The sequence below is a fragment of the Oncorhynchus mykiss genome, chromosome 29 (genome assembly GCF_057628025.1).
Source record: "Oncorhynchus mykiss isolate SJ-2025 chromosome 29, ASM5762802v1, whole genome shotgun sequence".
Taxonomy (NCBI): Eukaryota; Metazoa; Chordata; class Actinopteri; order Salmoniformes; family Salmonidae; genus Oncorhynchus; species Oncorhynchus mykiss.
The window spans coordinates 29,371,501-29,396,420 of NC_143050.1; the positions used below are offsets into that span (position 1 = coordinate 29,371,501).

Genomic DNA, 24,920 nt, shown 5'->3' on the forward strand with positions numbered 1-24,920 from the left:
AAATGTGTCGCTAGAGGGGTCTGAATACTCACTAAATGTAGCGACAAAGTTGCTAAATTGGCAACACTGGATGCAACGCAGGTATCCATATTGCGGTGAGATGAGACTTAACTTGGTTCGTAGACTGGGACATGAAGTGGTTGTGGAAAGTAAAAGGCTTGTCAAAGCATATAACATGGGACCAGTGAGGTAGATTTCGGACAGACTTGCCTTAATTTAAGGTTAGGCATACGGTTAGCGGTGTGGTTAAGCTTACGTTTAAAAATCACATTTTAATAAGATACATTAACTTGACGACCGTTTAACCCGGCTAGCTAGCAAGTCCCACATCAATAATCGCGCAGAACCCCTTACCACAAACGTTCCCGAGCGCAAGGATTGTTCACCGCCACAATGTGCAAAGTTCAGGAACAATTGAACGAGATAAGGTCAAAACACAGATCACCCAAGTGCATTTACGATTTATTTTTCCTCTCACCTGTCTTTAGTGGACAAGCACGCCTGCTAACTTTGCCATGACAACCAGACTGTCTCAATCGGTGACGGGAAATAATTCTGCCATTCGAATGCAACATTGTACAACTACATTTGTCGTCTTTGCAAGCTCACACATACAGACAAGCAATCATACAAAAACGATAAAGGCAAAGAATACCATCTTCAGTTAAATGATTAGCATCAATTCAAAATACTAGTGCAAGACTCATGTAACTATTTATTACACTGGTCAATCTTGTAGTTTGAGGATAATCACCACCATCCTTTCAATGTTCAATTGAAAAACATTCAATATTTTGTTAGAATATTAAATCATACAACTGTCAATCAGTAAAACTGCTTAAAAAAAAGATTTTGCAAACTTCATCTGAAAAGCAATGCACTTGTATTTATTTACAAGAATAAAAAGGGACTGAATATATCATAAGATGGCCAAGCAAAGGCAGGTGGCAAAAAAAACCTTTTCATTCCCCTGCTACTGGGACTTGAGTTTATCTCCAAACAGGGTTATGAAGAGTCCATAGAGAAAGCCGCCTGTAAGGATGAGCAGTGTGCTGGATATGGGCCCGAATGAGAACAGCACCCCAAACAGGTAGAGAAATAGAAGCATCAGCAGGGTTCTGTAGCTCGCCAGTGTGCGCAGACTTAGCCGCGGCCGTCGGTTCCTCTCCGCTGTTCGCCGTGTCTCTGGGCTCCTCTGCCTGCCGTCCGCCATGACCTCGGGGCTGGCCAGGTAGTGTCGTCCCAACCGGCCCAGGAAGTCCGGCCGCGAGCACAGAACTTCCATGTGACCTCCGAACTATGGAGGGGAGAATGGTTCTGATTACGGAATGCTTGGGCTATGATAACTCAGATTCTGTTAGGCTACATATCACATACCCTCTCATTCACCAGGGACGAGATCTTGAAAAACAGTCTGACCAGGACGGCATTCTCATAGCTCCTGATGGGCTGAAGCTCTGGGTCTCCTTGGTACTCAATCTCAAATCTACGCAGTCCATTGATGATCTGCAAAAACATGACACATTTTTAACAATCCCTCTATGACATGGTTGGGGTTGTAGTTTTGGGTGAGTTGAATAAGTAGTCTGACCTGCATTCGGCCCAGGTCTGTGAGGATGAGTCCATTCTCACCCTGAACACAGTCTGGTAGCTGCCTGGAGTTCCCATCGTCCTGACCAGAGCCCAGGGTTGCCATCAGCTGAGAAAGCTGCCCTGCATTCAGCTGGAGACGAGACAGAATAGCATGACACATTTTCACCCAACATTAGTTGAATTAAGTTTGATTATATCAATTACAGCAGTTTAGCACATGCGAAAATCTTAAGGAAAAAGTCTGTGTGAACCTACACGAAATATCAGACAGAGGTAGTCCAGTGACCTCTCCAGGAACTCGTGGGTCTTCTTGACACATTCCCCAGTGTCATCCACCTCTCCTCCATTGAAGGTGTAGTTGAGGTCGGGGGAGCCCATTCCAAACCAAGACATGAAGGAGTTATTGGCCGCCACTTCAGCTGAGTGATCTGATATCCTCTTAGCTGTCTGCCTCGCCTGGGCGATGATCTGAATGAGCTTCAGGACCTACATCAAAGAAGGATGACAGTGACCATGCTTATATGCAGCCTCAAAACATCAGACTAAAGGAGTAGTTGTTGATTGGTTCTAGTGGTGCTGTGTGGCTCAGTTGTTAGAGCATGGCGCTTGCAATGCCAGGGTTGCGGGTTCAACTCCCACAGGGGACCAGTATGAAAATGTATGCACTCACTACTCTAAGTTGCTCTGGATAAAAGCATCTAAATCAGGGTTTCCCAAACTCGGTCCCGGGGCCCCCTCTCGGTGCACGTTTAGTTTTTTGCCCTAGCACCACACAGCTGATTCAAAGCTTGATGATGAGTTGGATATTTGATTCAGCTGTGTAGTGCTCGGGCAAAAACCAAAACGTTTACCCAGGGGGAGGCATGACTGAGTTTGGACCCTGAGCTAAATGACAAATGTAAATCTAAGATGAAGGGCAGGCCTGGGCGGTTGTGAGAAGCAAGAAGAACATCGTCTTCTCCAGAAAGTCAGCAACACAGTACAGTTCAATCTAATCTTGCATAGCGTAGATAGTTCATTTTACTCAACTGAGACTACAGTTAACTGATGACAAAATGTGTGAACAGTCAGCCTAGCAAATTCAATAAAGTCCACACAGACTGTGCTTGTAGCAGGTGGTTAACGCTCACCATTAGCCTCATTAGCACTTTTCTCCCAAAGTTGGGTTCAAATCCAGAAATGGGAATTGGAATAACAAACTTGCAAATCTGGAATTGCAATGAAACCACCCCCAAGTATGCTGCCTCCACTCCACTCACCGCGCCCCTCAGCTCTGTGCCGAACATCTGTTTGTACTGGCAGTCCTGGCCCTCCAGGCCGTACACGTGGCTCTTCACCCTGAAAACCCCGTCTGTCACCACGGACTGCCGGGCAGACAGGAAGCTTCCACCGTGGCTTGGCGTGAGGAACACCCGGTGCTGCCGATGGTGGAGGACGTGCTCCGGCTCCAGAAACAGCTGCTCTCCTGGGGAGGGACAGATAGGAGGGTTAGGGTAGGACAGGTTAGCGATAGCACAGTCTACTGTAGTTGGACATTACTATTAGTGCATCTGCATCACACAAGTATCATAAGACTAGGTGATTGTTTCTGTTCTTACCTTTCTGAATCATCTCTGATAGGTTTGGCTGAGCGAAGACTTTGGCCACCCTGAAGACCATTAGTGCATTTTTGACGTTGACCAGGTCTATGCGTACCACCCTGTTGAGAAAGCCCTGAAAGAGCTTTGTGTACATGAGCAGGTTCTCCTGAACAAACAAGCCCCTGGTCAAGAAGATGGATCAGAACATTTTCGGAATCAGTAAGACAAATACACCAATATTAAACCGTGCCTCTGAGTAAAACATCAAGGAAACACTGCTAGCACACTTATTTAGCCTGACCTACAGTGCCTTGCGAAAGTATTCAGCCCCCTTGAACTTTGCAACCTTTTGCCACATTTCAGGCTTCAAACATAAAGATATAAAACTATTTTTTTGTGAAGAATCAACAACAAGTGGGACACAATCATGAAGTGGAACGACATTTATTGGATATTTCAAACTTTTTTAACAAATCAAAAACTGAAAAGTTGGGCGTGCAAAATTATTCAGCCCCTTTACTTTCAGTGCAGCAAACTCTCTCCAGAAGTTCAGTGAGGATCTCTGAATGATCCAATGTTGACCTAAATGACTAATGATGATAAATACAATCCACCTGTGTGTAATCAAGTCTCTGTATAAATGCACCTGCACTGTGATAGTCTCAGAGGTCCGTCAAAAGCGCAGAGAGCATCATGAAGAACAAGGAACACACCAGGCAGGTCCGAGATACTGTTGTGAAGAAGTTTAAAGCCGGATTTGGATACAAAAATATTTCCCAAGCTTTAAACATCCCAAGGAGCACTGTGCAAGCGATAATATTGAAATGGAAGGAGTATCAGACCACTGCAAATCTACCAAGACCTGGCCGTCCCTCTAAACTTTCAGCTCATACAAGGAGAAGACTGATCAGAGATGCAGCCAAGAGGCACATGATCACTCTGGATGAACTGCAGAGATCTACAGCTGAGGTGGGAGACTCTGTCCATAGGACAACAATCAGTCGTATATTGCACAAATCTGGCCTTTATGGAAGAGTGGCAAGAAGAAAGCCATTTCTTAAAGATATCCATAAAAAGTGTCGTTTAAAGTTTGCCACAAGCCACCTGGGAGACACACCAAACATGTGGAAGAAGGTGCTCTGGTCAGATGAAACCAAAATTGAACTTTTTGGCAACAATGCAAAACGTTATGTTTGGCGTAAAAGCAACACAGCTGAACACACCATCTCCACTGTCAAACATGGTGGTGGCAGCATCATGGTTTGGGCCTGCTTTTCTTCAGCAGGGACAGGGAAGATGGTTAAAATTGATGGGAAGATGGATGGAGCCAAATACAGGACCATTCTGGAAGAAAACCTGATGGAGTCTGCAAAAGACCTGAGACTGGGACGGAGATTTGTCTTCCAACAAGACAATGATCCAAAACATAAAGCAAAATCTACAATGGAATGGTTCAAAAATAAACATATCCAGGTGTTAGAATGGCCAAGTCAAAGTCCAGACCTGAATCCAATCGAGAATCTGTGGAAAGAACTGAAAACTGCTGTTCACAAATGCTCTCCATCCAACCTCACTGAGCTCGAGCTGTTTTGCAAGGAGGAATGGGAAAAAATGTCAGTCTCTCGATGTGCAAAACTGATAGAGACATACCCCAAGCGACTTACAGCTGTAATCGCAGCAAAAGGTGGCGCTACAAAGTATTAACTTAAGGGGGCTGAATAATTTTGCACGGCCAATTCTTCAGTTTTTGATTTGTTAAAAAAGTTTGAAATATCCAATAAATGTCGTTCCACTTCATGATTGTGTCCCACTTGTTGTTGATTCTTCACAAAAAAATACAGTTTTATATCTTTATGTTTGAAGCCTGAAATGTGGCAAAAGGTCGCAAAGTTCAAGGGGGCCGAATACTTTCGCAAGGCACTGTATACTGTAATCCAACAGATAACTCACCATTTCTCAGGTACACCTTTGTTCTGGTCTGTCTGAGGATTGGTATTCTCTCCTGTGTACCTCCACGGCTGGATGTAGCTAAGCCACGTCTCCAACACCTAAACACAGTGGTGGTATAGAGAAGAGCACAAAAAAAATAAAAAAGTGGACCCAATGAGAGAGAGTTGTGATTGACACCAGTCAAGCTGAGAAGGTTGAGGATGGAGTTGGAACACCTACCGCTCTGAAGGAGGCATCTAAAGGCCAGTGACCAAAGCAGTGCTGGAGGAACACATAGAGCTTCTGCTGGACAAAACGCTGCACCACCACCCTACAGAGACAGGGCCACAGTGAATTACAGACAAAACTAGATCGACTGATTTCCTGGAGAGAACGTGGACCCTGATGTCTGACTATTGGGGTGCTCACTGCTCAGCTCACCTCTTGAACTCTTCCAGGGGGCTGGCGTGGGAGTGGGCCGAGGGCGAGGAGCAGACCTGCTCAGGCTTCAGGCTGCAGGAAAAGGCATGGAGGTGCTTCACCAGGAGACGCACCACCAGAACGTGCTCCTCTGTCGGGGTGAAAGTCTCCTGAAACAGCAGCCAGTCATACAGAGATCCACAGGGGCAGCAGCCAATCACACAAAGCTCCTCGGATAACAACCAATCACACATTGGGCTTGGAACATTCCCCTAATCCTGGTTCCTCCCCTAGCCATTGTTACTGTTTCTCAAATTACCCTGCTGTTGAAAAAGCCTAGCTGAAAACAGAATTCAATCCGTGTCTAGCTCAGAAACAGGCACATACAGTACTTCAAATTGATATTCAGATCCATTATTCTTAGAATGAGGAAAGTAGACAATTTGATGAATTATTTAATTGATTTAGGGCAATTGTTATTTATAATGTTTTGTATACTGTAGTAGTGTTTGCTCAATGGAAGAATGTGAGATGGGAAAGACAACAATGACACATTAACTAAGGATAGTGTGCAACACAACAGACATCCACATGCTACATACAATGAAAACGCCACTCTTCAAACTCAAAACATGATTTGAAGGCACATTCTCCTTTCAAGGATACTTCTCTATGGGCCAGATCCTACTGTGAGATGTTTAACGTTATGTGAATTTCGTGCCGTCAAAATGGGGTCCATCCAAGGATAGGTCTTTGACTGGTTGCGTCAACCAGGCAGTTGGTTTTACAGAACGCACTGTAACGGCATTCAAATGTTTGTTTTTTTGTTGAAGAGAAGTACCCTTGACCTCCCCACCTTAACCTTAATACTACTCTGTCCTCAGGGCCTAGGTTTACCTCCAGCAGGCCCGGTGGGAGTGGATGAAAAGGTAAAAGTACTTGGTACGTGTCGAGGGTCCCAGAGCCAGGAGGGGTCAGGGGTTGGCACGGCATGCTGGACATACTGAGGCGATAGTGCAGCAGCGCCAGCTGTACGACCCATCACAACCAGGGGAGGAAGAGGAGGGAAACGACAACAACACAGTTGGGAAAGGAGGAGAGAGGGGGAGAAGGGAAGGAGGTGAACATGAGAATAGAAAGGAGAAAAAAGAGATATAGTGCATCCACAAAGGAAAAGGAATGAACACCAAATATGGGCGAAAACAAGAAACAAAAAGATATTGGCCACAAGAACACAATGCTATGACAGCTAGGGTGATGCAGTAGCCTTTTCCACACCCAAGACAGGAGAGATTAAACAGTAAATATCCTCATCAATGAGGCACAGAAGACACAACACATGGTTAATAACAGGGTTTGTTATTTTAGGTTGAAGAACAGTCCACAGGTAAAAGGATTGTTTCTGTCCAATGGCCATGACAGGTCGGGTTTTTTTTAGGGGGGGAGGAAGAGGGGATACTGCATCTCTTACACTATGGAGGACCACATACTTAACTTAAACTATGCAATTTAACAGACTGGGAATTAGAGGTCGACCGATTAGGATTTTTCAACGCCGATACCAATTATTGGAGGACCAAAAAAAGACGATACCGATTAAATCGGCCAATTTTATTTTTTGTCGTTATGACAATTACAACAATACTGAATGAACACTTATTTTAACTTAATATAATACATCAATAAAATCAATTTAGCCTCAAATAAATAATGAAACATGTTCAATTTGGTTTAAATAATGCAAAAACAAAGTGTTGGAGAAGAAAGTACAAGTGCAATATGTGCCATGTAAGAAAGCTAACGTTTAAGTTCCTTGCACAGAACATGAGAACATATGAAAGCTGGTGGTTCCTTTTAACATGAGTCTTCAATATTCCCAGGTAAGAAGTTTTAGGTTGTAGTTATTATAGGAATTATAGGACTATTTATCTCTATACCATTTGTATTTCATATACCTTTGACTATTGGATGTTCTTATAGGCACTTTAGTATTGCCAGTGTAACAGTATAGCTTCCGTCCCTCTCCTCGCCCCTACCTGGGCAAGAAACAGGAACACATCGACAACAGCCATCCTCGCAGCATTGTTACCCATACAGAGCAAGGGGAATAACTACTCCAAATCTCAGAGCGAGTGACGTTTGAAACGCTATTAGCGCGCACCCCGCTAACTAGCTAGCCATTTCACATCGGTTACACCAGCCTAATCTCGGGAGTTGATAGGCTTGATGTCATAAGCACAACAAAGAGCTGCTGGCAAAACAAACGAAAGTGCTGTTTGAATGAACGCTTACGAGCCTGCTGCTGCCTACCATCGCTCAGTCAGACTGCTCTATCAAATCATAGACTTAATTATAACATAATAACACACAGAAATACGAGCCTTAGGTCATTAATATGGTTGAATCCGGAAACTATCATCTCGAAAACAAGACGTTTATTCTTTCAGTGAAATACGGAACCGTTCCGTATTTTATCTAACGGGTAGAATCCATAAGTCTAAATATTCCTGTTGCACAACCTTCAATGTTATGTCATAATTAAGTAAAATTCTGGCAAATTAGGAGGCCCAAACTGTTGCATATACCCTGACTGCGTGCAATGAACGCAAGAGAAGTGACACAATTTCACCTTGTTAATATTGCCTGCTAACCTGGATTTCTTTTAGCTAAATATGCAGGTTTAAAAATATATACTTCTGTATATTGATTTTAAGAAAGGCATTGATGTTTATGGTTAGGTACACATTGGAGCAAGGACCGTCTTTTTTCGCGAATAAGCACTGCATCGATTATATGCAACGCAGGACAAGCTAGATAAACTAGTAATATCCTCAACCATGTGTAGTTAACTATTGATTGATTGATTTTTATAAGATAAGTTTAATGCTAGCTAGCAACTTACCTTGGCTTACTGCATTCGCGTAGCAGGCAGGCTCCTCGTGGAGTGCAGGTGGTTAGAGAGTTGGACTAGTAACTAAGGTTGCAAGGTTGAATCCCTGAGCTGACATGGTAAAAATCTGTCGTTCTGCCCCTGAACAAGGCAGTTAACACCTTTCCTAGGCCGTCATTGAAAATAAGAATGTGTTCTTAACTGACTTGACTAGTTAAATAAAGATTAAATAAAGGTGAAAAAAAATTAAAGATCGGCCAAATCAGTGTCCAAAAATACCGATTTCCGATTGTTATGAAAACTTGAAATCGGCCCTAATTAATACGCCATTCCGATTAATCGGTCGACCTCTACTGGGAATGTACTAAGTTACTAGGGGACAGCAGGGATGGGAAGGGTATGGCCTGTACACCATTGGGGATTTGACAGGTGTATGGATCATGACAAAGGGTGGTGGCTAAATGATACATGAACAGAAGTAGAGTTGGCAACCAGCCTAGCAGCCAAATAAACAACAGAGAAGGGCACTGAAACAGTTAATGGTGCCACACACACACACACACGGCATGCACAGGTCAGGCGGGAAGCTAAAGCACTACTACCAGATACACATGCCAAATCAGTGCAGAACATTTGCTCTGCAGTTGCCCATAAGCCAATAATTCAGCAACAAAGAAAATAAAAAAAGCCTGCCTTTCAAAAATAATTACAAATGCCTGATGTTTACTGTGCCCCATTTTGATTGGTTTAACATTGAACTTTGATCATTTTGATAGCATTCATGTTTCCTAATCTGTGCAAATAAGGAGACTATAGATCAGTACAAACCAAAGCCAGACCTCCCTCTGCCTGATTTTCCAGTTACCCTCAAAGAAGCATAAGAAACAGCAACTAACATACAGTATACCCATCTATGCAGCGCAAAGGAGATGGATATAAACTACATTTTTATAGCCCAGGTGTGGGAGTGCAAGTCTTATAGAAATACTCCCCTCTAGTTGAAAATAGGACAACCTTTTTGTGTCCCAGTCCCAGCCAGGGGACAGGTTGATTTGACACTGATCACCATGTGGGGTCCATGGAGGAAGCTCTAGCATGGCACTTGAGTGGGACGAGCCCTGCCGTTGTTCAAGTGAGGGGGGGTTCATCAGCCAGTCAGCCGTGCGTTGCTGCCGTGCAGGGGTGAAGGGGGAGCTTGGTGGTGGGAGGGTCCATGTGACATGCTCTTACCTTCACCTGGGGGGACTGCAGCTTCTGGTACATCTCCAGGGAGTAGTGATGCAGCCAGATCTCCACAAAAACCTGGGGGTAACACACGCAAACACACGTCTTATTCCCGATTCCCTAAACACCTGACTGACATCATTCAGACTTAATGCATTCATGACTGACAAAGGATGAAGGAGCCTCACCTGTAGTAATGCCTCCGACCTCCAGATCTCCTGGGCTGCAGGGTCAGCAGTGACCGAGGGTTGATGGGATATGTGGCGCTTGAGGAGGCTGGTGCTGTGGATGCCATACCCTGCAAAAGGCACGCTGGGAGCCCTGGGTGCCAAAGACATAACCGTGAGCTCAGAGTTATAGCATGAGGAAGGAAGGAGAAACTAAGAGGAGCCAAAGGTAAAAGTGTGTGCTCTTATTGGACAAGTTCAGGTAGCATCTTTTCTCACTCTACTGATCACAACCCTTTCACATAAACCAGTGGTGTAAAGTACAACTTAAGTCATTTTTGGGGTATCTGCACATGAGTTGACCTATTTATATATTTTTCACAACTTTTTATTCCACTACAATTCTAAAGAAAATATATACTTTTTACTAGTACACATTTTCCCTGACACCAAAAAGTACTTCTAATGTTAAGGCAGGACAGAATTATGGTCCAATAGACGTACATATCAATACAACAACTTGTCATCCCTACTGCTTCAGATCTGGCGGACTCACTAAACACAAATAATGTGTTTGTAAATTATGCCTGAGTGTTGGAGTGTGCCCGTCTGTCGGTAATAAAACTGTGCCATCTGGTTTGTATAGCTTTTACTTTTTCTCAAGTATGATTATTGAGTACTTTTTCCACCACTGTACTTAAGTACATTTCAAACCAGATACTGCTTGAATAAAAGTCTAAAAGTATTTTCCTGGGTGACCTTTAATTGAGTAATTTTATATGAAAAAAGGTATTTACTTTTACTCAAGTATAACCACAGAGTACCTTTTACACCACTATCAGAAACATTATTTTGATAAGACCTATCCCCACTGTAGAGTACCTGGGAGCAGGTGGAGACACAGAGCCTCTATTGTCGGCGAATGGAGAGGGAGGAACACTGCCCTCTGTAGGGAGGAAGTACTTGAGGTAGGTGTCCACAAGCACAAAGTACGCATTGTCCAAGCTGCTCACATGCTGGCCCAGAGGGTAGTTCTGAGAAAATCACATCAAAACTATCATGTTAGGTCAAATACGTCTGATTATCATGGAAGTTATCACAAACTATCAAAACATGTACTGTTGTAATGACAGTTGAGTAGGGTTTACCTTTGGTGTGATAAGACTGGAAGCAAATATGAACATGTAATATTCAAATGGATCTGCAGATGGTTTAAGGACATACCACCAGACTACAAAACAAATGTAAATAATGTAAGCAAACATTGTCATTGTCCACATTGTATGTTTGTGAGAAGGTGAGGACAGAGTGAGTTTGAGTTTGAGCATCAAGGATACTGAGCGCCAGGCTGAGTGTCTGGAGACCAGACAGAGGAAACTGCAGCTTGTTGTGAAAAAGTGGACAATCTGGGAGGACACCTTCCTGTATAGATGCCTTTACAGGACCCTGCAAGAGAAAATAACATCCAAGCTTTACACCAATCACTGTTGTGGACGACCTTGCTATGTTTCAAATTGAGAAAATAAAAAATGTTTAAAAAGGGATGAGACTTACAGGGAGAAAGCTGACAGGTATTTCATACTTGTACTCCTCTGCTTGAAGCTTGTACACAAGCTTCATCATTGGCCCACTGAAAAGCATATACAATCATAATTAAGGTAGTATACAGTACATTACTATTTTTCGAAAAATGCTTTTTATAAAGTAATTTAGGCTGGGGCGGCAGGTAGCCTAGTGGTAAGAGCGTTGGGCCAAAAAAGGTTGCTGGATCGAATCCTCGAGCTGACATGATAACAATATGTTGTTCTGCCCCTGAACAAGGCAGTTAACCCACTGTTCCCCGGTAGGCCATCATTGTAAATAATAATTTGTTCTTAACCGACTTGCCTAGTTAAATAAATGTCCAATTAAAAATAATAAAATGTAAGGTTCCTGAGGGGTTGTCATAGACACACAGTAATGGTACAAAAGAGACATTGTCACATTGTACAGCAACATACATTTGATTTTCTATGTATTTTTTCACCTTTATTTAACCAGGTAGGCAAGTTGAGAACAAGTTCTCATTTACAATTGCGACCTGGCCAAGATAAAGCAAAGCAGTTCGACACATACAACAACACAGTTACACATACAGTGCATTCGGAAAGTTTTCAGACCCCTTAACCTTTTCCACATTGTTATGTTACAGCCTTATTCTAAAGTGGATCAAATACATTTTTCCCCCTCTTCAAATCTACACACAATACCTCAATGACGAAGCGAAAACAGGTTTAGAATTTTTTTGCAAATTACAAATAAAAAAAACAGAAATACCTTATTTACATAAGTATTCAGACCCTTTGCTATAAGACTAGAAATTGAGCTCAGGTGCATCCTGTTTCCATTGATCATCTTTGAGATGTTTCTACAACTTGATTGGAGTCCACCTGCGGTAAATTCAATTGATTAGACGTGATTTGGAAAGGCACACACCTATCTAGATAACAGTGCATGTCAGAGCAAAAAACATGCTGTGAGGTCGAAGGAATTCTCCATAGAGCTCAAAGACGGGATTGTGTCGAGGCACAGATCTGGGAAAGGGTACAAAAAACAATTCTGCAGCATTGAAGGTCCCCAAGAACTCAGTGGCCTCCATCATTCTTAAAAGGAAGAAGTTTGGAACCACCAAGACTCTTCCTAGAGCTGGCAGCCAGGCTAAATCTAGGGAGAAGGGACTTGGTCAGGGAGGTCACCAAGAACCCGATGGTCACTCTAACAGAGTTCTTCTGTGGAGATGGGAGAACCTTCCGGAAGGACAACCATCTCTGCAGCACTCCACCAATCAGGCCTGTATGGTAGAGTGGCCAGACGGAAGCCACTTCTCAGTAAAGGCACATGGCAGCCCGCATGGAGTTTGCCAAAAGGCCTCTCAGACCATGAGAAACCAGATTCTCTGGTCCGATGAAACCAAGATTGAACTCTTTGGCCTGAATGCCAAGCAGCATGTCTGACCTGGCACCATCCCTAAGGTGAAGCAGGGTGGTGGCAACATCATGCTGTGAGGATGTTTTTCAGCAGCAGGGACTGGAAAACTAGTCAGGATCGAGGGAAAGATTAACGGAGCAAAGTACAGATAGATCCATGATGAAAACCTGCTCCAAAGCGCTCAGGACCTCAGACTGGGGTGAAGGTTCTCCTTCCAACAGGAGAACAACCCTAAGCACACGGCCAAGACAACACAGGAGTGGCTTCGGGACAAGTCTCGAGTGGACCAGCCAGAGCTCAGACTTCAACCCGATCTAACATCTCTGAAGAGACCTGAAAATAGCTGTGCAGCAACGCTTTCCATCCAACCTGACAGAGCTTGAGAGGATCTGCATAGAAGAATGGGAGAAACTCACCAAATACAGGTGTGCCAAGCTTGTAGTATCCTACCCAAGAAGACTCAAGGCTGTAATCGCTTCCAAAGGTGCTTCAACAAAGTACTGAGTAAAGGGTCTGAATACTTATTATAAATGTAATATTTATGTTTTTTTATTTTAAATACATTTGCAAAAATGTCAACCTGTTTTTGCTTTGTCTTTATGGTGTTATTGGGTGTAGATAGATGAGGGGGAAAAGTATTTAATCCATTTTAGAATAAGGCTGTAACGTAACAAAATGTGGAAAAAGTCAAGGTGTCTGAATACTTTCCAAATGCACTGTAATACATAGTGTGTCACAGTGAAGTGACACACACACCAAAGTAACATTAACACCCTATGTGTTTGGAAAGTCTTTTATAATACGTTCTCACATTATCCCCGTTTTAATGACCAACCGTCTTGCCCACTGGCATAGAAAGTTGAAATATATATATATATATTTGTAACTTCTGGCTTCCCACAAACTGTTTTTGTGCAACCGAATACAATAGGGAGCAACGCTGTAGTGTTACACGAGCATTACAAATAGCAGCTAACACCAAAGGAGCTTGTGAGGCCTACCTAGGATCGAGAAAGTCCATGACGATGTTGTACTCATTGCTGCGTGCCTGCAGGAATTGCAGGTTCCAGCCCATGATGACCCCATCCAAACTGCCAAAAACACTCTCTACAAGCCAGGGGAAGATCAGGTGCAGCTCCTGAAGAGAGAACGATATTAATGCTGTCAGTCACAAGCTTACCTCCATTATCCCTGCTTAAGTCTCCCTCCACAACAATGTCATCAGATCATGGAGAGGAAACTTCCGGTGGAAGACAAGAGGATGAATGAGATTGGATAACATGGTTGATTTGAGCTGAATCGGTTTGGGTAGGGATGTTCAATGCTCTTTCTGACCTACTGCCAGATAGGTGCTCTTCCTCTGTAACGCGCACACGCAGAGTGAGGCATCTGCAGTGTAGCAGCTGTTCCTGAGACACTGATTTCCAGGAACTGTGTCACCCTACCCTGATATCCCCTCTGATCCCACCATACCACACAGTAACAGCTGCCTAAACACATTCCACATTGGCATGAAAGCCTGGAGAATCCAACTTATGGGTCTGCCCCAACCCTTTAAAAAAAACAAACACTAGTAAGCGTTTTATATAAATCATAAACCTCCAAGCAACTAAGAATGACAGGGTAGGCAACAACATATCTGCCACACTGATCCTCAACATGGAGGCCCCTCAGGAGTGCGTGCTTAGTCCCCTCCTGCACTCCATGTTCACCCACGACTGTGTGGCCAAGCACGACTCCAACACAATCATTACGTTTGCTAATGACAACAGTGGTAGGCCGATCACAACGATGAGACAGCCTATAGGAAGGAGGTCAGAGACCTGGCAGTGTGGTGCCAGGACAACAACTTCTCCCTCAACATCAGCTAGACAAAGGAGCTGATCGTGGACTACAGAAAAAGGAGGGCCGAACACACCGCCCTTTACATCTACGGGGCTGTAGTGGAGATGGTCGAGAGTTAAGATCCTTGGTGTCCACATCACCAAAAAACGATCAAGGCCCAAACACACCAAGACAGTCGTGAAGAGGGCCCGACAACACCTATTCCTCCTTAGGAGACTGAAAATATTTGGCATGGGTCCCCAGATCCTCAAAAAGTTCTACAGCTACACCATTGCGAGCATCCTGACCAGTTGCATCACTGCATGGTATGACATCCTGACCGGTTGCATCACTGCATGGTATGACATCCTGACCGGTTGCGTCACTGCATGGTATGATAACTGCTCGTTATTAGACCAAGCAGTTGCCATAGGGTCATGTGTACAGACCAGTTCATCACTGGGGCCAAGCTTCCTGCCATCCAGGAACTATGTACTAGGCTGTGTCAGAGGAAGGCCCAAAATGTTTTCAAAGACTTCAGTCACCCAAGTCATTGTGGAATAATAGTTAAGACATCAAAACTATGAAATAACACATATGCAATCATATAGTAACCCCCCCCCAAAAAAGTCCTAAACAAATCAAAATATATTAGAGATTCTTCAAAGTAGGCACCCTTTGCCTTGATGACAGCTTCAAATCAAATCCAATTTTATTTGTCACATACACATGGTTATGCAGATGTTAATGCGAGTGTAGCGAAATGCATGTGCTTCTAGTTCCGACCATGCAGTAATATCTAACAAGTAATCTAACCTAACAAATGCTCACCCTTGGCATTCTCCCAACCAGCTTCATGAGGTAGTCACCTGGAATGCATTTAAATTAACAGGTGTGCCTTCTTAAAAGTTAATTTGTGGAATTTCTTTCCTTCTTAATGCGTTTGAGCCTATCAGTTGTGTTGTGACAAGATAGGGGTGGTATACAGAAGATAGCCCTATTTGATAAAATACCAAGTCCATATTATGGCAAGAACAGCTCAAATAAGCATAGAGAAACAACAGTCCATCATTACTTGAAGACAAGGTCAGTGAATCCAAAAAATGTCAAGAACTTTGAAAGTTTCTTCAAGTGCAGTTGCAAAAACAATCAAGCACTATGATGAAACTGGCTCTCATGAAGACCCAGAGTTACCTCTGCTCCAGAGGATAAGTTCATTAGTTAACAGCCTGAGAAATTTCAGCCCAAATAAATACCGCACAGAGTTTAAGTAACAGATACATCTCAACATCAACTCTTCAGAGGAAACTGCGTGAATCAGGCCTCCATGGTCGAATTGCTGCAAAGAAACCACTACTAAAGGATCCAGGCTGTATCACATCAGGACGTGATTGGGAGTCCCATGGGGTGGCGCACAATTGGCCAAGCGTTGTCCGGGATTAGCCGGAGTAGGCCGTCATTGTAAATAAGAATTTGTTCTTAACTGACATGCCTAGTTAAATAAAGGTTAAATGAAAATAAAATGGACACCAATAATAACAAAAGACTTGTTAGGGCCAAGAAACACAAACAATGGACATTAAACCGGTGGAAATCTGTCCATTTGAAATCTTTGATCTCTGCGTGTGTGGTTCCCACCGTGAAGCATGGAGGTGGTGGTGTGATGGTGCTTTGCTTGTGACAATGTTCGTGATATATTTAGAATTCAAGGCAAACGTAACCAGCATGGCTACCTCAGCATTCTGCAGCGATACGCCATCCCATCTAGTTTGGTGACAATCACCTGACCTCAACCCAATTGAGATGGTTTGGGATGAGTTGGACTGCAGAGTGAAGGAAAAGCAGCCAACAAGTACTCAGCATATGTGGGAACTCCAAGACTGTTGGAAAAGCATTTCAGGTGATGCTGGTTGAGAGAATGCCAAGAGTGTGCAAAGCTGTCATCAAGGCAAAGGGTGGCTACTTTGAAGAACCTCAAATATATTTAGATTTGTTTAACACTTTTTTGGTTATTACATGATCCCATATGTATTATTTCATAGTTTATGTCTTCACTATTATTCCACAATGTAGAAAACAGTACAAATAAAGAAAAACCCCTTGAATGAGTAGGTGTCCAAACTTGACTAGTACTGTACATGTACTAATTACCTCGACTAACCTGCCCACACCGCACATTGACTCGGGACCGGTACCCGCTGTATACAGCCTCGTTATTGTTATTGAATTACTTTTTACTTTAGTTTATTTAGTAAATAATTTCTTAACTATTTCTTGAACTGCTTTGTTGGTTAAGGGCTTGTAAGTAAGCATTTCACGGTAAGGTCTACACTTGTTGTTTTCGGCGCAGGTGACAAATACAATTTGATTCAATGTTTTATCCAGACTTGACAACTTGCTTCAACAACGCTGGTCTATACAAGCAAACTGCACCTTTGCAGGGTAGTCATCAATGACCTTCACCAGCTCCTGGCACCGCTGGAGAAAAGGTTTGGTGGTCGAGTCAACTTTCAGATTGGCCTGTAACGAGAAGAGAACATCATAAGAGTAGACAACAGTTACTGCTGTCACAGTGTTAGTTAACTGACGTTTTGTGACATTGACTTGGCTCATGAGAACTTCAGGCAGGCAACATATATTTCACATGTAACTAGCTCATGATGAGCAATACAATATAGGAGTTACCACTAACCAGAAGAAAACTGGGCTGTTGCAAGGCTGGGGCAGCCATATAAGATTCTATTCGAGACGGGTCACGTTTCAAAATCCACTTGACACCTGGGGAGAACACAAAGCAGAAAGGGTTGAGAGGGGCTTTGTTGACATTTCTTTCTGTCAAGCAAACTAACTAGCAGTAGCACCATTGCTAGCTAGATAACTAACGTTAGCTATGAGTACAGAGATGGATACAACATGTTTAAATATAGGAAGCAAGATAGCTAGCTAGACGATACATTTAGACGTGGCTGAAACCATGGCTTGGCTGACTAGCTAGCTAGCTAACGTTAGCTAATATCAGCCGGCTAGCACTAACGTCTGCTAGCTAGCTTTCTGTACAACTAAGCTAACCCATCTATAACAATGTGGCACTGGCAGGCAGAAGCTAACGGTACGGTACAAAATAGTCGCATCTCATTATAGAAAATAAAACTGCAGTGTGTCTTACCTCCCACGACTACAAATGTTCAGACTTTCAAGTTCCAATCTAGCGCGTTTCCATTAGACACAGCAGCGTGAAGCGAAAATGATGTCATTTCCCTAAAAGGATATGGCACGCGACCGCAGCTTTCTTGTGAACACAGCGCACCCATGTGGATAGTACTTTAGGGAAGGAAGAGTCAGGTAGGCTAATCTAGGTAGATGGCAGTGTTGCAACAAAACAAAACAAAATGTAGTAAACCAAGGTTTATAGCTGGCTCATAGACCACGTGGAATTGTGTTAAAGCAATATTACTAACTGTTAAATAGTGTTACATTTACCTCCTAAGTGTATCAACAATTAATCAATAAGGTTAATCAATCATCATGGATATTATATGCATGCAAATGTATTGATATGGAATTCAACTAATCTAAATCAAGATAAGTGCAAAGTATGCTTTTTGCAAATGCAATGATAAGTGTGCTTGTGTAGCCTAGTATGTGGCATAACTATTTGGTTTGTGTGTATTTATTTGTGTTTTAATTTCACAGTGACATGCCCCTGTGCTATTGAGTATTAACTCCCAGGGGGCCAGCCCTACTCCACACAAAGCATATTACATCCTGTTTTGATTTAAGTGCACTCACCCCTCACAAATACCCTTGGAGTTCCCTGTTCTGCCTGGAAATTAGGCAGTATGTCAAAATGATTAATCAATGGCTGATTAATAATTCTAATTTCATCACTTTAAAGCAGAGCTTTATTGCAGGTGCATCCCCGTCCAGGCACTCAATAATCTCCTGTCTTTCTCTGTGGAGGCCAATGTGGGTTTGATATCTGATATGATAATACCTCTGATGTTCAAACACTAAAAACCTCATGTGAAGTGGACATGTGTTCTTCTGGTATTAGCCGAAAGGCAGGTTACCTAGTGGTTAGAGCGTTAGCCAGTAAAAGAAAGGTTGCTGGATTGAATCCCTGAGCTGACATGGTAAAAATCTGTCATTCTGCCCTTGAACAAGGCAGTTAACCCACTGTTCCTCAATAGGCTGTCATTGTAAATAAGAATTTGTTCTTAACCCTCCTGTCGTCCTCGTATTGTTTCTAGTCCCCGCGTCCTCCGGGTCACCCTGTCCCATCCTGGCTAAAGGCCCAATGTGCGCAAGTGTGACAGTATGCGTGTGAACAGCCGTTGCAGATGTATTTCTTACACCTGCAGAACACCGTGTGTGTCTTGGAGTCCTTCTTGGGTGGGCAGAGCTGACACCTCTTCCTCTTTACTTGCCCCGGTGGCCGGGGCAACGAGCGGGGCAGCGGCCGTGCCAGGGGCGGGCCCCTCGCGTTGTTGACCACGAGCCGCCGCCGTAGCACTCTGTAGGACTTTGACAAGTGCTGACGCAGCTTCGGTGCGGGGGAGATGCTGCCTTTTTTGGATCAGCGGCTTCACAAGTGCCTTTCCCAGCTGCTCGAGGAACACCCTGCGCTTGTTCCACTTGCGAGGCATCCAGTCAGGCTTGATCTCTCGCCATGTGACATAGGCATTGTAGGAAGACACGTCGAGGATGTTGTGGAAGACGACCAGGGGCCAGCGGGCAGTCATCCGTCTGCAGCTGTAGGTGCCGACCACCTTGTCTAGGTTGTCCACGCCGCCTTTGTTGCAGTTTTATTCTAGGATGACGGCCGGCTTCCTGTCGCGGTGATCGCTAATGTGGCCCTCTGTGTGCAGCGTGCTCAAAAGTAGCACGTTCTTGTTTTTCTTTGCCAGGTAGGACACTAGAGTGGCGGTGGGCGTGAAGGCAAACCTGGAGGACAGGACCTGTCTGCCCCTGGACTCGAGCAGCGCGGGCGGGAGCTCGGCTTTGTTCTTTCTCACTGTGTCCACCATGGTGAGGTTCCTCTCGAGGAGCCGCTGGCCCAGTTCGTAGGAGGTGAAGAAGTTGTCACAGGTGACGTTGCGACTGCTCAGTCCCGTTGTCAGATCGAGGACGACGCGCATCCCCTGGTTCTTCTCGGGGCCTCCGCTGGCCGGCTTGCCGGTGTACACTTGCATCTTCCAAGCGTAGTTGGACTTGGCGTCGCAGGCCACCCACGACTTGATGCCGTATTTCGCCGGCTTGCTGGGGATGTACTGACGGAAAGGACAGCGGCCTTTTGGAAAGGGGACAAGAGATTAGTGTCGTTACTGTCTCATTGGGGCCAACAGCCTTTTGTGTTACACACGCTGCTAGTGCTGCCACAGCCGTTGCTCCCGCTGCTACAGTTACTACCTCTCTATAGACATATACGCACACACGCGCACGCACATGCGCACGCACATTCGCACGCACACGCATGCACAGTACCTCTGAACGGGACCAGTTGCTCGTCCACCGTCACGTCAGGCCCCGGGTTGTAGAGGGCCGGCAGCCGCGCCTCCCACAGGTCCCAGACCTCTCGTATGGCTGTGAGTTTGTCCGTGGCGAGTCTGGCGGGTCTCGACTGGCGGTCGTCGAATCGCAGCAGCCTCGAGTACCTGTGCTTCCTCGGGCTCTTCCTCAGAAGAAGGAGAAGAAGCATTGTCGACCTCGCGGCGCTCGGGGTTGTATTCCTCCCCGTCTTCGTCTTCCCGAAACCTCTTCCTCTTCCTCCTGGGAATCTGAGTAGTCTTCTTGGGCCACGCTGGACAAGATCTGTTCTAGAACCTGCGCGGCCGTAAAACGCATGGTCATGGCCGCTTGGCTCCACTGATGGGGTCCACTGAGTGGCTGGGAAAAGCGCACTTGGCACGGGTGGGGCGCAGGTCACTTTGTGTGTGTGTGTGGGTGTGTGTGTGGGTGTGGGTGTGGGTGGGTGTGTGTGCCGCTGACAATATTAGTATCCTCTCTACATATGGCCGGCCAGCCGGCTTACGCGGGAGACCGAGACCTGAAAATGCACGAGGCTCGCTTGCACGCTTGTGTGTAGCCGTGTGCAGTTGACCCACCCCACCCGAGCAACAATAACACTTGGCTGCTCTCTAGCACACAGCGGAGCATGTATGGACCTGTGCAGTGGCTGGCTGAGTCGCTCTGACGTGCAGAGCACAGAGTGCAGAGCACAGAGCGCAGAGCACAGAGCGCAGAGCGGGGAGCCACCCACAACCTCGCCACACTCGCAGACTCTCTACTACACTCAACGGCATACGCCTCGCCAGTGGCTGGCAGGTTCGCTCTGACCAAAGAGCGCAGAACGGGAGCCCTGGAAACACAGGGCCTGGGTCGTTCTGACCCACAAGCACAAAGCACAACTAAAAACACTTCGCTGCTCTCTAGCACACAGCGGGGCATGTCTGGACCTGTGTAGTGGCTGGCTGGGTCGCTCTGACCCACGAGCGCAGAGCACAGAGCGGAGAGCCAGGCACAACCTCGCCACACTCGCTGACTCTCTACTATACTCAACAGCATACGCCTCGCCAGTGGCTGGCAGGGTCGCTCTGACCCGTGAGTGCAGAGCACAACAATAACACTTGGCTGCTCTCTAGCATACAGTGGGGCATGTCTGGACCTGTGTAGCGGCTGTCTGGGTCGCTCTGACCCAAGAGCGCAGAGCGGGGAGCCAGGCACAACCTCGCCATACTCGCAGACTCTCTACTATACACAGCGGGGCATGTCTGGACTTGTGTAGTGGCTGGCTGGGTGGCTCTGACCCAAGAGCGCAGAGCGGGGAGCCAGGCACAACCTCGCCACACTCGCAGACTCTCTACTATACTCAACGGCATACGCCTCGCCAGTGGCTGGCAGGGTCGCTCTGACTCAAGAGCGCAGAGCGGGAGCCCTGGAAACACAGGGCCTGGGTCGCTCTCACCCGTGAGCACAGAGCACAACTATAACACTTGGCTGCTCTCTAGCACACAGCGGGGCATGTCTGGACATGTGTAGTGGCTGGCAGGGTCGCTCTGACCCACGAGCACTGAGCGCAGAGCACAGAGCACAGAGCGGGGAGCCAGGCATAACCTCGCCACACTCGCAGACTCTCTATTACACTCAACGGCATACGCCTCGCCAATGGCTGGCAGGGTCGCTCTGACCCACTAGCGCAGAGCACAGAGCACAGAGCGGGAGCCCTGGAAACACAGGGCCTGGGTCGCTCTGACCCACGAGCACAGAGCACAGAGCAGGGAGCCCTCCACACACAGGACCTGGGTCACCCTGACCCCAGGACCACGGGAGGGTTATCTGACTTGCTTAGTTAAACAAAGGTTACAAAGGCAGTGGAGTAAAAAAAACTTTAAAGTACTACTTAAGTAGTTTTTTGGGGGTATCGGTACTTTACTCTACTATTTATATTTTGAACAACTTTTACTTCACTACATTCCTAAAGAAAAGAATGTACTTTTTACTCCATACATTTTCCCTGACACCCAAAAGTAATTACATTTTGAATGCTTAGCAGTACAGGAAAATGGTCTAATTCATGCACTTATCAAGAGAACATCCCTGGTCAACCCTCCTGCCTCTGATCTGGTGGACTCACTAAGCACACATGCTTTGTTTATAAATGATGTCTGAGTGTTGGAGTGTGCCCCTGGCTAACCGTAAATAAAAACAACACAAGAAAATGGTGCAGTCTGATTTGCTTAATATAAGGAATTAGAAATTATTCATACTTTTATTTTTGACACTTAAGTATATTTTAGCAATTACATTTACTTTTGATGCTTAAGTATATTTAAAACATAGGACGGCGCACAATTGGCTAAGCGTTGTCTGCATTAAGGGAGGGGTTGTCTATGCTTTAAAGTAAGCCGTCATGGTAAATCAGAATTCTTAAAAATTTAATTTAAATCAAACCAAATACTTTTAGACTTTTACTCAAGTATAATTTTACTGGCTAACTTTCACTTTACTTGAGTCATTTTCTATTTTTAATTTTACTCAAGTATGATTACTGGTGCTTTAGAGTATGGTAGAGGAGATAAGTAATAGGAAGGAATGTAAAAACACAGTTTTAATGGATATCATCATCATCCCTAGGCCTCTTTACACTACACTACTTTGAAGACACAAACTAGGTCCAGGAAAGATACTTGTGTAGTGTAAAGAGAGGATCAAGATTCAAATCTCTCTTTTTAAGAGATCTACACTGCATACCCCCCTTTGAGTGGTACAGTGTAAAGACTATAGCTGTTCGAATACCCATACTAACATACTGTATATTACATACTTAATGAGTATATACTACATACTATTAGTTAATTTTAGTATACTGTAAACGAACAGTATCCTTTCAGTTGAGCATACTAACTCTTCACAGGTCTACCAGAAGTTGATGCTGTTGCCATGCAACATCTTGCTATCAAGGTAAAGACAGTTTCAGGTTCGATATTCAACAATATTCGCCTGTAGTTTACCTTACATCCACCAACAGCAGTTAGGGACCATTAACATAGTGACAAATCAAATTGTTCAAATTTCAATAGCTCTTTAACCATTACTCCTAAAACTTTCAAAACGGTTTGTTGCTTACCAGATGGCATAGACACACATTGCACACACTTTTTGTTGTTTACATTTTTGAATTTCAATAGCTCATTGGTCATATGACCTACTGACTTCAAACAAGGTTCAGAATGTCCACTGACTACTCTTCTATATTGCACACCCTTTAGTTTGTCAATTTTCATCTCACATGATTTTACATTAATTTTTCAAAATTAAAAATTTCAATAGCTCCTTGGTCATGTGACCTACTGACTTCAAACAAGATTCAGAATGTCCACTCAGTGGGCCTACACATTGCACACCCTTTAGTTTGTCCATTTTCATCTCACAAGACTTTACTAAAAAAAATCCTAATTTAAATGTCAGTGGACGTTCTGAACCTTGTTTGAAGTCAGTAGGTCACATGACCAAGGAGCTATTTAAATTTGAAAGTTTTAAAAATTAATGTAAAAATGTGAGATGAAAATGGACAAACTAAAAGGTGTGCAATGTGTAGGCCCACTCAGTGTACATTCTGAACTTTGTTTGAAGTCAGTAGGTCACATGACCAAGGAGCTATTGCAATTTTTAATTTGGAAAAATTCATGCAAAATCATGTGAGATGAAAATGGACAAACTAAATAAAGGGTGTGAAATATAGAAGGGTAGTCAGTGGACATACTGAACCTTGTTTGAAGTCATTAGGTCACATGACCAAGGAGCTATTGAAATTAGAATGTTAAAAAAAGTTTGTACTAATTCAACTGGGAATACAAAATGCTGCTCACATTTCCACTGTTTATTAGCCTTTGAAAGCAAATTAATGTCAAAATCGTGAAAATAAGACCTGTGCAATGTTGTGCGCAATTTTTCCAACATCATGACACTTATTTGGAGTCTGTGGCTCAAGTTGAAAGCGCGAATATCCTATTTGAATCTCTCTTTACCTCGGTCATCTTGCTAGCTAGTTAGCATAACAAATTACTAGTTAGACATTTTACGACTTTGGGTGTGTTCTTAAATTCAATATTGAGTACCAGGATGCGCTCGTAGATTCACAACGTTGTCAGATTGTCCGTTTGTAAATTCAGAGCGCACACTGGATGCTCGGTGACCACTCTGACCATTTTACTCGACCTAGCAGAGCTGGTTAGGCAGTTTTCATGTTTTCCAGAGCGTTGGTGACAACAATTTAATTACGCTTTTTTTTTTGCCGAGACGTTAACTGACGCGGCCATATTCAACCGGTGTTGAGCGCTCGTAAATTTCATTATTATGCGCTCCGGTACACTCAGACGAGTGTTCTGAAATCGGAGTAGATAGCCAGAGCGAATTTCTGAAAGCACCCGAATGTCCATTGAGAATGCAAAACGACTATACCATTTAGCTAAGCTAAGAATGACGAGAATAATCAAGTCATTAAACGTTGGGTAGTTAGATAGCCTATAGTTATTATACTAGCAAATTTTATGTATAGATAGCTAGCTAACATACTGGTACATACTGCTGTATTGATATGCTATGTGGTTCGTAAGGACAGCATAGCTAACAAATTGTCAGCCAACGTAATTGATTTGAAAAGCAATTACTTTATTACATTGCTTAACATTTGTCATAATTAGTTAAAGCAATGCATTTGTATCCGCTCTCGTACTTCGGCTGCAAATTTTCTGCCGTTTTCTTCAAATCTGAAAACGATGTAAAGCCACTCCCGTCTCCTGAAGAATTGCATTATGGGCCCTAAAG

The 24,920-nt window shown here is 44.3% G+C and overlaps 1 protein-coding gene across 6 annotated transcripts; it reads right to left on the reverse strand.

Moving 5' to 3' along the window:
* Positions 1-445: 445 nt before the first annotated feature.
* Positions 446-19,884, reverse strand: LOC110509745 (sphingomyelin phosphodiesterase 4). 6 transcript variants are annotated; one of them, XM_036967296.2, is made up of 20 exons: positions 17,761-17,975; positions 17,287-17,372; positions 17,028-17,114; positions 13,772-13,908; positions 11,358-11,433; positions 11,141-11,249; positions 10,952-11,004; positions 10,686-10,837; positions 9,825-9,957; positions 9,643-9,714; positions 6,420-6,551; positions 5,544-5,692; positions 5,343-5,433; positions 5,124-5,221; positions 3,192-3,355; positions 2,853-3,058; positions 1,849-2,079; positions 1,592-1,723; positions 1,378-1,506; positions 446-1,297 (listed from the first exon to the last, which is right to left on the reverse strand). In XM_036967296.2, the coding sequence occupies exons 2-20, from the start codon at positions 17,323-17,325 to the stop codon at positions 974-976; spliced, it is 2,514 nt and encodes an 837-aa protein (XP_036823191.2). In that variant the 5' UTR covers positions 17,326-17,372; positions 17,761-17,975; the 3' UTR covers positions 446-973. The 6 variants fall into 6 exon arrangements, with proteins under 6 accessions (XP_036823191.2, XP_090083112.1, XP_090083113.1 ...); XM_090226986.1 differs by having other exon boundaries at positions 5,544-5,689; positions 17,761-17,917; XM_090226987.1 differs by having other exon boundaries at positions 5,544-5,689; positions 9,649-9,714; positions 17,761-17,868.
* Between the last annotated feature and the right edge of the window lie 5,036 nt (positions 19,885-24,920).